General features: G+C 39.4%; 2 protein-coding genes across 2 annotated transcripts in view; both read left to right on the top strand.

Moving 5' to 3' along the window:
- LOC148997427 (NACHT, LRR and PYD domains-containing protein 3-like) overlaps positions 1–14,315 on the top strand; it is a 280,163-nt gene that overhangs the window by 34,495 nt on the left and 231,353 nt on the right. The gene's annotated exons all lie outside the window — the stretch shown is intronic.
- LOC120472138 (uncharacterized) overlaps positions 1–14,315 on the top strand; it is a 95,185-nt gene that overhangs the window by 1,605 nt on the left and 79,265 nt on the right. Inside the window, exon 2 of the mRNA XM_089122648.1 lies at positions 3,767–3,940. Within this exon, the coding sequence (XP_088978774.1) occupies positions 3,783–3,940 (158 nt within the window). The 5' untranslated portion in view covers positions 3,767–3,782. The remainder of the gene's footprint in view (positions 1–3,766; positions 3,941–14,315) is intronic.

Genomic DNA, 14,315 nt, shown 5'->3' with positions numbered 1-14,315 from the left:
TTGTTGTGGTTTATATTAGCAAGCATGAGTAACATCAATATTGCATCCCTGAATGTGAATGGTGCAAGGGATAGCAAAAAAAGAGCGGAGATTTTTGAGTTGGCTATACAAAAAATGTTTGATGTTGTGTTACTTCAGGAGACACATAGCGACTTAAAAAATGAAGTCAATTGGGCCATGGAATGGGATGGCCTTGCTGTTCTGAGTCATCATAATTCACTTAGCGCAGGAGTTGCTGTTCTTTTCTCAAAAAAATTCACCCCTGTTTCTTATGAAGTGGATGAGATTCTAAAAGGAAGAATTTAAAAAATTAGAGCTGTTGTTGAGGATAAAGTGTTTGTTTTGATGTGTGTATATGCTCCTACTGTAACTACAGATAGAATAGTTTTTTTAGATTCTTTATGTTTGGCTTTACAAGAGGTTTCAAATGATGATATTTTAATTCTTGGTGGTGATTTTAATTGTACTGAAAAAAATATTGATAGAGATCACATTGAACCTCACATGTTGTCATTTTTTTGGAAGGATTTTAGAGACTCAAAGTCAACACTTAGCTCATTGCAACAATGGTGGGACTATGGAAAGGCCCAAATTAAACAGTTAAGTCAACAGTACACAAAAAATATTACTGCAAATTTAGATAGGTCCATGAAAGTTTTAGAAATGGAAATTGTACAGTTGCAAGAGCAATTAGAAACTAATGGACAATGGAATGTTATGAGGGACATTTCGGAGAAAAAATCTAAGTTGAATGATTTTTTGGAGACAAAAGCAAAAAGGGCTTTGATAAGGTCACGTTTTTTAAATGTTGACCAAATGGATGTACCATCTAAGTTCTTTTTTGGCCTGGAGAAGAAGAATGGTCAAAAACGTTTTTTTCATTCATTGAGATCCGACTCTGGGAGAATGTTGACTGATGTTAATGAAATACGCAAACGAATTGTTAGTTTTTATAAAGAGTTGTATAAATGTGAGTTAAAAGATGAACAAAACATAAGAAATTCTTTTTTTAAAGAACTACCCCAAGTTTCTATTGAGTCTAATGGGGATATTAGTGGAGAGCTACGTTTGGAAGAGCTGGAAAAAGCACTCCAGAGTATGGCACTGGGAAAGGCCCCAGGTATAGATGGGCTCACTGTCGAGTTTTTTAAAGCTTTCTGGTCCGTGGTGGGGGAAGATTTGCTCGAGGTTTTAAATGACAGTTTTACAAATGGTCATTTGCCTTTGAGCTGTCGTAGAGCTGTCCTTACCCTTCTACCAAAAAAGGAGACCTCACAGAAATTAAATGTTGGAGACCAGTGTCAGTGTTGTGCAGTGACTATAAGATCCTCTCTAAAGCCCTTGCTAATAGACTTTCAGGGGTTCTAGAGCAAGTGATTCAGTCTGATCAATCATATTGTATCCCGAAGAGGTCTATTTTTGATAATATATCGTTCATACGCGATATTTTTGACTTGTCTAAAATGAAAGGTTTTGATGTTGGCCTAATCTCTTTAGATCAGGAGAAGGCCTTCGATAGGGTGGAACATCAATATCTTTTAAAAACTCTGGAGGCTTTTGGTTTTACTAAAGAGTTTGTGGGAAAAATTAAGATTTTATATAATGACATTGAAAGTATCCTTAAGGTTAACGGTGGCTTATGTGCTCCTTTTAAAGTGGAAAGAGGTGTAAGACAAGGCTGTCCTTTGTCAGGTATGTTGTACTCTATTGCAATAGAGCCTCTTTTATGCAAGATTAGAGAAAATATAAAAGGTGTAAGTTTGCCTTTTTCAGGTAAAACTGTTTCACTATCAGCGTATGCTGACGATGTAGTGGTCTTAATTAGTGACCAAAAGGACATTGATACTGTGGTCAATATTTTAAATGATTTAAAAAAAAATTCTTCTGCTAGGGTAAATTGGGCCAAAAGTGAAGCGGTTTTGGTTGGAAATTGGTCACAGGGCATACCGAAGCTCCCACACGACTTAAGTTGGTCTACGGGAGGGTTTAAATATCTGGGTGTATTCCTGGGCGATGCTTCTACTGTTAAAAAAAATTGGGATGATGCTTTTGAAAAAGTAAAAGGAAGATTGAATAAATGGAAGTGGTTGATTCCAAAGATGTCGTACAGGGGACGCACTCTAATTATTAACAACCTTGCAGCTTCTACTTTGTGGCACCGTTTAGCATGTGTGGACCCTCCTATGAGTTTACTCTCTGAGATTCAGAAGGCTTTGGTTGATTTTTTCTGGGAAAGATTGCACTGGGTATCCCAAAGTGTACTTTTTTTATCCAAAGATGAAGGAGGGCAGGGTCTTATAAATGTGCAAAGTAGAGTTGCAGCTTTCCGAATGCGTTTCATACACAGACTTTTATATGGTTCATCCACTTCAAGTTGGAAGGTTGTTGCTTGTGAGATTTTGAAGGGAATGGGAGAGTTAGGTTTTGATAAATCTCTCTTTTTGATGCATCTCCCAAAGATGAATGTATTGAAGGAACCAATTTTTCATCAGAACATTTTTAAAGTCTGGGATTTGTTTGATGTGAAAAAAGTTCAAAAGTCAAGCTTGTTCTGGTTACTTCAAGAACCACTGATTTATGGAACCCGTTTTGAAAATGTGGTGAACCTGCAAACACTGGACAATTAATTAAAGCAGGAATTACAACATTGGGACATTTAGTAAATGTTGCAGGACCGGATTTGGACAATGTTGAGAAGACAGCAGAAAAATTGGGAGTTAAATCTCTAAGGGTGGTTCATCAACTTTTATTGAAGTGGAGGTCAGTTCTTGAAGAAGAGGAGTTGAAAACCATCAAAGACTTTTGTGGAGGCGTAATAAGCCCAAAGGAGGATGACCCTTTCCATACTTTAAGACTGTCACCAAAAATGGATGAGTATGAATGTATTTTTTTGGAAAAGAAAGATGTTTTTTTCAGTGTTGATTCTTTTAATGCGAAAGATGTGTATAACAATTGTGTGAAAGTTTTTAACAGGAAAGTTTTATATAATAGGAGCGATACACCTTGGCGTAATGTCATTGGTCTTAGTAGAGATTTTAGACCGCAATGGAGAGCACTATATAAGCCACCGTTACCTAAGAGAGCGGGTGACATACAGTGGAGGCTATTACATGGAGTTATAGCTGTGAATGCTTTTATTTCTGTAATAAACCCAGAGATTAGTTCTGATTGTCCTTTTTGCTTGCAGAGAGAAACCGTTTTTCATGCTTTTATGTATTGTGATAGATTAAGACCTTTATTTATTGTTGTAGAGTCTTTTTTTAAGGCTTTTAATGAAAAATTCTCTATGCAAATGTTTATATGTGGGTTTAAATATGTAAAGAGAAAGGCTTCTGTGTGTCAGTCGTTAAATTATGTGTTGGGCCAATCAAAAATGGCAATCTATGTGAGTAGGAAGAATAAGATTGAAAATAGTTCTGGACAAGATGTACTGGTGGTTTTTTACAATCTGATTAAGTCCAGAATAATTACAGATTTCAATTTTTTCAAGCCTATGAATGATTTGTCATTGTTTGAAGTGAAATGGTGTTGTGGAGAGGTATTGTGTTCTGTGCATGAAGGGACACTAATTTTTACTACCCGTTTACAGTAAAAGGAGTATTTTTATGGGTTTATGTATAAATAGCAGAGTAGAGTTTTTGTGTGTGTGTGTTTTATAAAATGAGAACGATGTAATGAAATAATGTTAAATTTTTAATTGTAATAAAATGTGTTTTCAAATTCAAAAATTCTCTCTCTCTCTCTCTCTCTCTCTCTGCTAATGTAGGTTAAGCTGCTGTGATATGACAGATGAAGGTTGTTCTGATGTGACTTCAGCTCTGAAATCAAACCCGTCACACCTGAGAGAGCTGAACCTGAGCAGGAATAAACTCGGAGACTCTGGAGTGAAAAACCTCAGTGATCTACTGATGAACCCACAATTCAAGCTGGAGAAACTACAGTTAGTGTCATTATACTGTACAGCAATTACAGTGTGACTGAAGTTTATTTATTTGAAGACAGCAGGGCTTATGTTTCATTGGTTATAGCAGTGCACTTTCTGGGTTTCCCTATTGCTCACATTTTTAGGGCCCAAGCCCTGAAAGGGCGAAGGCCCTATTGTTTTCCTAAGGATTATTTATTAGGGCCCAAGCCCTGAAAGGGCGAAGGCCCTATTGTTTTCCTTGGGATTATTAGGGCCCAAGCCCTGAAAGGGCGAAGGCCCTATTGTTTTCCTTAGGATTATTTATTATTAGGGCCCAAGCCCTGAAAGGGCGAAGGCCCTATTGTTTTCCTTAGGATTATTAGGGCCCAAGCCCTGAAAGGGCAAAGGCCCTATTGTTTTCCTAACGATTATTATTAGGGCCCAAGCCCTGAAAGGGCGAAGGCCCTATTGTTTTCCTTGGGATTATTTATTAGGGCCCAAGCCCTGAAAGGGCGAAGGCCCTATTGTTTTCCTAACGATTATTATTAGGGCCCAAGCCCTGAAAGGGCGAAGGCCCTATTGTTTTCCTTGGGATTATTAGGGCCCAAGCCCTGAAAGGGCGAAGGCCCTATTGTTTTCCTAACGATTATTAGGGCCCAAGCCCTGAAAGGGCGAAGGCCCTATTGTTTTCCTTGCGATTATTTTTCTTCACTATTATTATAATTAGGGCCCAAGCCCTGAAAGGGCGAAGGCCCTATTGTTTTCCTAAGGATTATTTATTAGGGCCCAAGCCCTGAAAGGGCGAAGGCCCTATTGTTTTCCTTGGGATTATTAGGGCCCAAGCCCTGAAAGGGCGAAGGCCCTATTGTTTTCCTTAGGATTATTTATTATTAGGGCCCAAGCCCTGAAAGGGCGAAGGCCCTATTGTTTTCCTTAGGATTATTAGGGCCCAAGCCCTGAAAGGGCAAAGGCCCTATTGTTTTCCTAACGATTATTATTAGGGCCCAAGCCCTGAAAGGGCGAAGGCCCTATTGTTTTCCTTGGGATTATTTATTAGGGCCCAAGCCCTGAAAGGGCGAAGGCCCTATTGTTTTCCTAACGATTATTATTAGGGCCCAAGCCCTGAAAGGGCGAAGGCCCTATTGTTTTCCTTGGGATTATTAGGGCCCAAGCCCTGAAAGGGCGAAGGCCCTATTGTTTTCCTAACGATTATTAGGGCCCAAGCCCTGAAAGGGCGAAGGCCCTATTGTTTTCCTTGCGATTATTTTTCTTCACTATTATTATAATTAGGGCCCAAGCCCTGAAAGGGCGAAGGCCCTATTGTTTTCCTTGGGATTATTTTTCTTTACTATTATTATTATTATAATAATTATTATTTTACTACCTTTTGGGCACTTTTGGGGCCCTTAACGTGCTCGAAAACTCTTGAAACTTTGCACACGGGTCAGAACCCGCGGCCATCAGAGCCGGGCTGAAGCTGGTACCCGGGCGTGGTAGGGCGGCTCGTCAGCGCCCCCTGGAACGGGGTCCGAACACTTGGTCCATAACTCAAACACGCTTGTATGTAATAATATGAAACTCGGTACACATGTTGATCTCATCGTTTCATCTATACCTCACACTCTTACTTTTTACCCCAGCCCAACAGGAAGTCGGCTATTGAGGTTTGTTTGTAAAACGCTCGCAATGGAATGTCATATACTCCTCCTAGAGCTTTGATCCAAATTCGACGAAACTCGGTCAGCGTGAAGTCAAGACATTGAGGATGAAAGTTTGCGAGGGGATTTTTTATATCTCGAACGGTTTGTCCGTGGCGAGGAAACGAAATCATGGCGAGAAACGTGAAACAGGAAGTGTGTTATAACTTCAGCATACATTAACTGATCTTGATGAAACTTCAGCAGTGTGTTCGCTGTAAGAGGACGATCACATGGATGTGACTATTGTGAGTCAAAGTTATAGCGCCACCAACTGGCAGCAGGAAGTGTGTCACTTTCAAAATGCTTTGATATCACCCTTTTATTTTTACCCGATTTGCTTCAAACTTCATATGTATAATGTAAACATACGGCAGATGTAGACCTGTGAATGGATTCTTGATATCTTTGAAACTGTTGCCGTGGCGACGCATCAAACTTTACCCTTCTTTTAGGATGCTTTTTGGATGCTTTTGAGACCCTTAGCATGCTTCAAATTGCATGAAACTCGACAGACACATCACATTTATTAGCCAGTAGACATGTGCAAAGTTTCAGAAACGGGCGTGGTGAGGGCTCAGTAGCGCCACCTTTTGACAAAAGTGGGGTTGTTAGTTTTAACTAGAGTTACAAAAATTGGTATGTATATTGTACTCCTCGAGCCGGACAACTTTCTAATTGACACTTATTAGCTAGGACCCACAGAAAGTCAGATATTTTTGTTTGAATATGGCCACTCTGAGCCTACATGTCTCTGTGTCTCTGTGTCTTTGGCTGGCTGACTGGCTGTCTGTGTGTGTGTGTGTGTGTGTGTGCAGGGGGAGGGGGCTTAACCATTTCACTGCTGTGTGTATGACCTGCATAAAGAAAATACATTTCTCAAGCCTGGTATTTTTTAAATAAGTTTTTATTTTTATTTTTTATAAGTAAAGGCATATAACTAGTTTAATTGTAGTGAATTGACAATAGTTTTATATAATTAGTTTATTAATCAGATTAACTTGGTCAATAAACTTGGTCTGAAAATTTGGTCCATAAATCAAACACACTTGCATGTAATAATATGAAACTTGGTACACATATAGATCTCATCGTTTCATATATACTTCACACTCTTACTTTTTACCCCAGCCCAACAGGAAGTCGGCTATTTAGGGTTGTGTTTAAAACACATGCAATGGAATTTAAATTATTGCTCCTAGAGCACTGAACCAAATTCGACGAAACTCGATCAGCGTGAAGTCAAGACATTAAGGATGAAAAAGTGCCACGGGATTTTTTTATATCTCGAACGGTTTGGCCGTGGCGAGGAAACAAAATTATGGCGAGAAACATGGAACAGGATGTGTGTTATAACTTCAGCATACATTAACTGATCTTGATGAAACTTCAGCAGTGTTTTCGCTGTAAGAGACCGATCACATGGATGTGACTATTGTGAGTCAAAGTTATAGCGCCACCAACTGGCAGCAGGAAGTGTGTCACTTTCAAAATGCTTTGAAATCACTCTCTTATTTTTAACCGATTTGCTTCAAACTTCATCTGTATAATGTAAATACACGGCAGATGTAGACCTGTGAATGAATTTTTGATATCTTTGATACTGTTGCCGTGGCAACGAAACAAACTTTAACATTCTTTTTTGATGCTTTTGGGACTCTTAGCATGCTTGAAATTGCTTGAAACTCAACAGATACATCACATTTATTAGCCAGTAGACATGTGCAACTATGGCAAAAGATTAAAGTAATGTGAAAAAAGTAAACACTAAAAGCCTCATATCTTCTAAAAATGTAATTATACATCATTTGTTTCTAAATTAAATTATACAAATATTATAACTTCCCCAATTTTTCCCTTTTTTCATTTAAGAATTATGTTTACGTTCAAAAACAGCCAGAATTGTTGTAAAATTCAGAAAAAAATAATAATCTGAGTCATACGTAGTGCTATACTGCCCTCTTGTGTTCAATATCAGGTAGGCCTATTGTGTATATTCCCACCGGTTAATCAACGTGTGACTCCGCTGGGACTTGGGAGCTTTTAAATCGCTTACTTAAAACCGAAAGTCAAAATACGGATGTCCGCACAAGACATTAATGGTGTGGAGTAGAGCGAGCATTTTAAATAAATTCCTATTAAGTAGGATTGAACTAAACAGAAAGAATGTTCACTCTGTTCTGCTGGTTCCTCGCTGGTGGATCATATGATTACTTTGTCATAATCTATGACAAAAATGCTATCATAAACTATATTAATAATAGATAATACACATTGCTCTTATTTTTAAAAAATACATTCATGAAAAACAAGATAACAAAAATCATAAAAAGATATAGCCATGGCTGCTATAAATGTTTGAAATGCATAGGACAGATGTTTAATGACGCAGCAACATATAATTGAAAGGCAATTAATAATCTGTCATTACGTCACTGCATTATGATATTACGGCTCTAATACGGTGCAGCACAAAGCACTTATGTGCATCCCGAGCGGAGAATGATGTGCTTGAAGCCACATGAAGTTACAGCGCATTGAGTCCGTATTGAAAAGTTCAAAGCACAAAGGAAATACATATTTATGAACAGTGTATTATACATTATATATCTATGCAATAGTTTATTGAGCCTTTTCTTTTAAAGGTTTTAAATTTCAGTTACTGTGTGCGTGAAGAACAATTATAGTGCTCTGACTCTAGTGTTGTGATCTAACCGACAGCGTCTGACACCCGGTAGAAAGTAACACGGTTAAGTTACAGCAATAAAGTCCAGCAAGAAAAAGTTTCTTCATTCGAAAATATAGACCTTTAGACCTTTATCTTAAAGACCCAGTATAATAGGATTAACATTGAATCATCTTGAAGATCGTTTCATCATTGACTGTAACCGAATGCGACGTGCTGTTTGAATGCTGAATGGAGAATGACTGACAGGCGCAGAGAGGGAAAAGTTTACGTGTTCTTGAATTTAATGACTTAAATATTAATTTCTATATCACATAATAGCTTCAGAACACTTATAATACAGTACACAAAAACTTTATGGTACTTTAGAAAGTTTTTGTGCCTTTGTGCCTTACATAGAATAGTATATGCACAATATAGAATTTGAATCAGCCTCGTCAAAGATGGCAGTGTCAGAGCCGATACCGATCCTGAGTATCTAATCGGCGCACTTCTTTTCAACAGTCAAATTGAAATTGAAATTGCTTGAAACTCAACAGATACATCACATTTATTAGCCAGTAGACATGTGCAAAGTTTCAGAAACGGGCATGGTGCAAGGACTAAATAGCGCCACCTTTTGACAAAAGTGGGGTTGTTAGTTTTATCTACAGTTACAAAAATCGGTATATACATTTTACTCCTCAAGCCGGACAACTTTCTATTACATAGTCATTAGCTCGGACCAAGAGGAAGTCCGATATTTTGGTTTGAATATGGTGAGCCTCTCTCTGAGCCTATGTCCCTGTATAAAGCTAAGTTTGCCTATCCGGAATTAACATTGTAGATATCAACAACGTCTTTCTGTCTAGTCGTAATTACATTTTGGATAGTTTGTATTATCATTTAAGATATCTGTAACATAATTTTGACTAGTCGAAATGACAGAGTATGGCAAGCCGTTTTAACATTTAATCATGAAAGGGCCAAAGCCTTCGGCACCGCCACCCGGGTGCCTTTAGGTAACTAAAGGAACCGGGGTTGCGGTGCCACCGGCTTGGGCCCGCCATCGCTGCTCGCAGCTATATTTAGGGCCCAAGCCCTGAAAGGGCGAAGGCCCTATTGTTTTCCTTAGGATTATTCTTTTCTATTATTATTATTATTATTATTATTATTATTATTATTTTTCTTACGACTATTCGGGCACTTTTGGGGCCCTTAACATGCTCGAAAACTCTTGAAACTTTGCACACGGGTCAGAACCCGCGGCCATCAGAGCCGGGCTGAAGATGGTACCCGGGCGTGGCAGGGGGGCTCGTCAGCGCCCCCTGGAATGGGGTCCGAACACTTGGTCCATAACTCAAACACGCTTGCATGTAATAATATGAAACTCGGTACGCATGTTGATCTCATCGTTTCATCTATACCTCGCGCTTTTACTTTTTACCCCAGCCCAACAGGAAGTCGGCTATTGAGGTTTGTTTGTAAAACGCTCGCAATGTTATTTGAAATACTCCTCCTAGAGCTTTGATCCAAATTCGACGATACTCGGTCAGCGTAAAGTGAAGACATTGAGGATGAAAGCTTGTGTGGGGATTTTTGATATCTCGAACGGTTTGGCCGTGGCGAGGAAACGAAATCATGGCGAGAAACGTGAAACAGGAAGTTTGTTATAACTTCAGCATACATTAACTGATCTTGATGAAACTTCAGCAGTATGTTCGCTGTAAGAGGACGATCACATGGATGTGACTATTGTGAGTCAAAGTTATAGCGCCACCAACTGGCAGCAGGAAGTGTGTCACTTTCAAAATGCTTTGATATCACCCTTTTATTTTTACCCGATTTGCTTCAAACTTCATATGTATAATGTAAACATACGGCAGATGTAGACCTGTGAATGGATTCTTGATATCTTTGAAACTGTTGCCGTGGCGACGCATCAAACTTTACCCTTCTTTTAGGATGCTTTTAGGATGCTTTTGAGACCCTTAGCATGCTTCAAAATGCATGAAACTCGACAGACACATCACATTTATTAGCCAGTAGACACGTGCAATGTTTCAGAAACGGGCGTGGTGAGGGCTCAGTAGCGCCACCTTTTGACAAAAGTAGGGTTGTTAGTTTTATCTACAGTTACAAAAATCGGTATGTATATTGTACTCCTCGAGCCGGACAACTTTCTAATTGACACTCATTAGCTAGGACCCACAGAAAGTCAGATATGTTTGTTTGAATGTGGTCTTGCTTAATCTGAGCCTACATCTCTGTCTTTGCCTGTCTGTGTATGTGTGTGTGTTTGTAGGGGGAGGGGTCTTAACCATTTCACTCCTGTGTGTATGGCCTGCATAAAAAATAAATGCCTTAAGCCTGGTATTTTTTTAAATAAGTTTTTTATTTTTTATAAGTAAAGGCATATAACCAGTTTAATTGTAGTGCATTAATAGTTTTATATAATTAGTTTATTAATTAAATTAACTTGGTCCATAAACTTGATCTGAAAATTTGGTCCATAAATCAAACACACTTGCATGTAATAATATGACTTGAGTGTTAATCACATCATGTTTTCAGTTTGAATATAAAATATATAAATTATGTAAAAAAAAATAAAGTTGATCCAGCTGGAGCGCAGGCTGAGAATAGCGCTGTCATGACTGGATCAGAGATCATCAGTCATGCCTTCTCATACCTTACGCGCACACCACGCCCACTTACATCAGATCACATCAACATGTCAGCCGGAGGGATAACGAGGGTCGTCGTCGCTTTTGGATTCAAGAATTTCTTACAACAAGATGGCAAAAGAACAGCGCTTTGCAAGACATGCAACGTTAAGATCGCGGACAGTCAGATGACAACCTCCAATTTCGTCCGTCATTTGAAGAGCCATTCTGCCCACTGTGCCCAGTAAGTGCTTGTCAATTTGTTAATGTTATCTGGTTAGCTCGTTCGTAGTTAGCTAGCTAATGTAAGTTAAAGGAGAACTCCGGCGCAAAATTACACATTGTTACCTAGTCAACCGTTATCTGAGATTTGTTTTCATGACTGCCGAATGTAAATAGTTTTATCTATAAAAACAGTTTAGCCTATAAGTGACGTCCGACATTCTGCATATTGTGTTATTTTGTTAAGCCCCACTAAAGGCATAAAAAACTGTAAAGCACAATCAAGTTTTCACACTATATTCCAAGACTTCTAAAGTCATTCAATAGCTTAATGTGTGGTAAAATTAATATTTTAGTCTCTAAGTTAAAGTTAACGGAAAGTCATCTCGCCTCAGTCATTCTCCATGCATCAGCATTAGCGCGTCGCGTTCGGTTGCGACAGTAACACGACGACACTCTCTTCAAGATCAATGTTCCCAATATTATACTTTATTTGTAGATAAGGCATAAAGGTCTATGATTTGCATAAAATGACTATCTTGCTGGAGTGGAGTTTATTGCCCTTTAGAATACACTAAGCATTAGTGCTGCACGATTAATTATATCGCAGTCGTAATAGCGATCTCAAACCTATGCAATTATATAACGCAAAATGCCGCGATTTTATATGAAATAAACAAAGTAGGGCTATTAGCGCAGCATCTCTTCTTTTTTGTCATCCTTTGACTAGTGTTACAAGATCCCCCTCTTATTGGTTCAAATGCCTTTTCGCATTTTGCACGACAAGAAGTGAAAAGCTGCCTGTGAGTGCCCTAGATTAGAATAGATGAGACTCGCATAATGCGCATGCACTGACCGTGTGCCAGCCCAGAATAAACAGTTCTCTTTCGAGCTTGAACGAACAATAGCACACACAATTATGCCAAAATGTGATTTTGTCTAGTATCTTCATAACATAAGAAAAGTCTATGGATGAAAAGAGTTGTGCTATGAGGCGCGTGTGAGATCCGCGTCTCGGCAACGGGTGCTCTTAAAGGGCCAGCAGCGAATAAAGCGTTCTTTCAGTAAAGTTAAAAGAACAAAGGGAAATTAGAAAATTACTCACTGATCTTGAGTAAAGAACTTTTGTAGCTTTAATAAGGATTATTATATATATAATTTATGATTCAGGCAGCGCAGACTGTTTGATAACTTTATTCAATTTCTGTACCTGTTAAGACAGGAAGGGCACAGGTAAATATGTTTTTTATTATGGGTTTATGTGGGGATTGTTTGAAGTTCACTTAATTTAAAAGCTGTTATATATTTTTTTTAAGCGTAATAATTTTTTTAAAAGTTGATGGCTTTCAATTGATGGAATCACTGTAATGTTGGTTTGGTTGATGGTTTATTGATCATTATAGGTGTTATCAATCATTTATTGTTGTTGTTCTTTTTAGTTTGAGTTGAGAAATAAACATTAATCTGTGTGTGCATTTTACTTTAGAACCAAGCAAGTTGGACTCATGAAACCATTTTATTATATCGGAGTCGCAAATCGCAATTGCAATATTGGCTCAATAATGGCAATATGACATTTTCCCAAATCGTGCAGCCCTACTAAGCATAGATTATAGATACCATCCCTTCGCTATGTTCTTTTCAATGTGAAGCGTTGCGTGCTGTGACTTGGTGTTGCTTCAAGTGCATCATTCTGCACACGGGATGCGCATGATTGCTTATAATACTTTGGGGAGACAAGGGGGCGTGGCCTAAGGGAATAGCACTCGTGATGTTAAGTGATGTTACCCCGCCATCACTGATACAACCTTTAGCAGTCATGTTTTTGCTTCTTGAGAGAGAGAGAAAGTGTGTGTGTGTGTGTGTGTGTGTGTGTGAGCAATGGCGGTTCTAGGCGGGGGCCTGGGGGGGCCAGTGCCCCTGCGACAACAAGCTTGGACCCCCTTGTGGCCCCCTAAATGTGGAGTCAGTGTGAAATATTTTTTTATAGTGTGTCACGCATTGAGCATGACAGTCACTCGTTTCAGTCTTTTGTCTCACACTCCCGTCACACATTGTATTTCTCATGCGGAAAAACTATTAATAATATATTTAATATACGCAATTTCTCTGGCCGCGCCGCTCTCACGTGAGAATCAAGCGCGTCTCGCCTGGAGTTCAGCAGTCGACCCTGCTACGCATCAGCCAATCAAAAAAAGAGAAGTGCTACTACATTGGTTGTTAGTTTTATCTACAGTTACAAAAATCGGTATATACATTGTACTCCTCAAGCCGTACAACTTTCTAATACATAGTCATTAGCTCGGACCAAGAGGAAGTCAGATATTTTGGTCTGAATATGGTGAGCCTCTCTCTGAGCCTACGTCCCTGTATGGCAAGCCCTTTTAACATTTAAAAGCTAAGTTTGCCTGTCCGGAATTTACATTGTAGATATCAACAACGTCTTTCTGTCTAGTCGTTACACTTTGGATAGTTTGTATTATCATTTAAGATATCTGTAACATAATTGTGACTAGTCGAAATGACAGAGTATGGCAAGCCGCTTTAACATTTAATCATGAAAGGGCCAAAGCCTTCGGCACCGCCACCCGGGTGCCTTTAGGTAACTAAAGGAACCGGGGTTGCGGTGCCTCCGGCTTGGGCCCGCCATCGCTGCTCGCAGCTATATTTATTATTATTTTACTACCTTTTGGGCACTTTTGGGGCCCTTAACGTGCTCGAAAACTCTTGAAACTTTGCACACGGGTCAGAACCCGCGGCCATCAGAGCCGGGCTGAAGCTGGTACCCGGGCGTGGCAGGGGGGCTCGTCAGCGCCCCCTGGAACGGGGTCCAAACACTCGGTCCATAACTCAAACACGCTTGCATGTAATAATATGAAACTCGGTACAAATGTTGATCTCATCGTTTCATCTATACCTCGCGCTCTTACTTTTTACCCCAGCCCAACAGGAAGTCGGCTATTGAGGTTTGTTTGTAAAACGCTCGCAATGGTATTTGAAATACTCCTCCTAGAGCTTTGATCCACATTCGACGAAACTCGGTCAGCATGAAGTCAAGACATTGAGGATGAAAGTTTGCGAGGGGATTTTTGATATCTCGAACGGTTTGTCCGTGGCGAGGAAACGAAATCATGGCGAGAAACGTGAAACAGGAAGTGTGT

The sequence above is a fragment of the Pimephales promelas genome, chromosome 2 (genome assembly GCF_988280905.1).
Source record: "Pimephales promelas chromosome 2, fPimPro1.hap1.1, whole genome shotgun sequence".
Classification (NCBI taxonomy): domain Eukaryota; kingdom Metazoa; phylum Chordata; class Actinopteri; order Cypriniformes; family Leuciscidae; genus Pimephales; species Pimephales promelas.
Note: the sequence above shows the minus strand (reverse complement) of the source record. Positions and strands in the feature narration are given on the sequence as shown.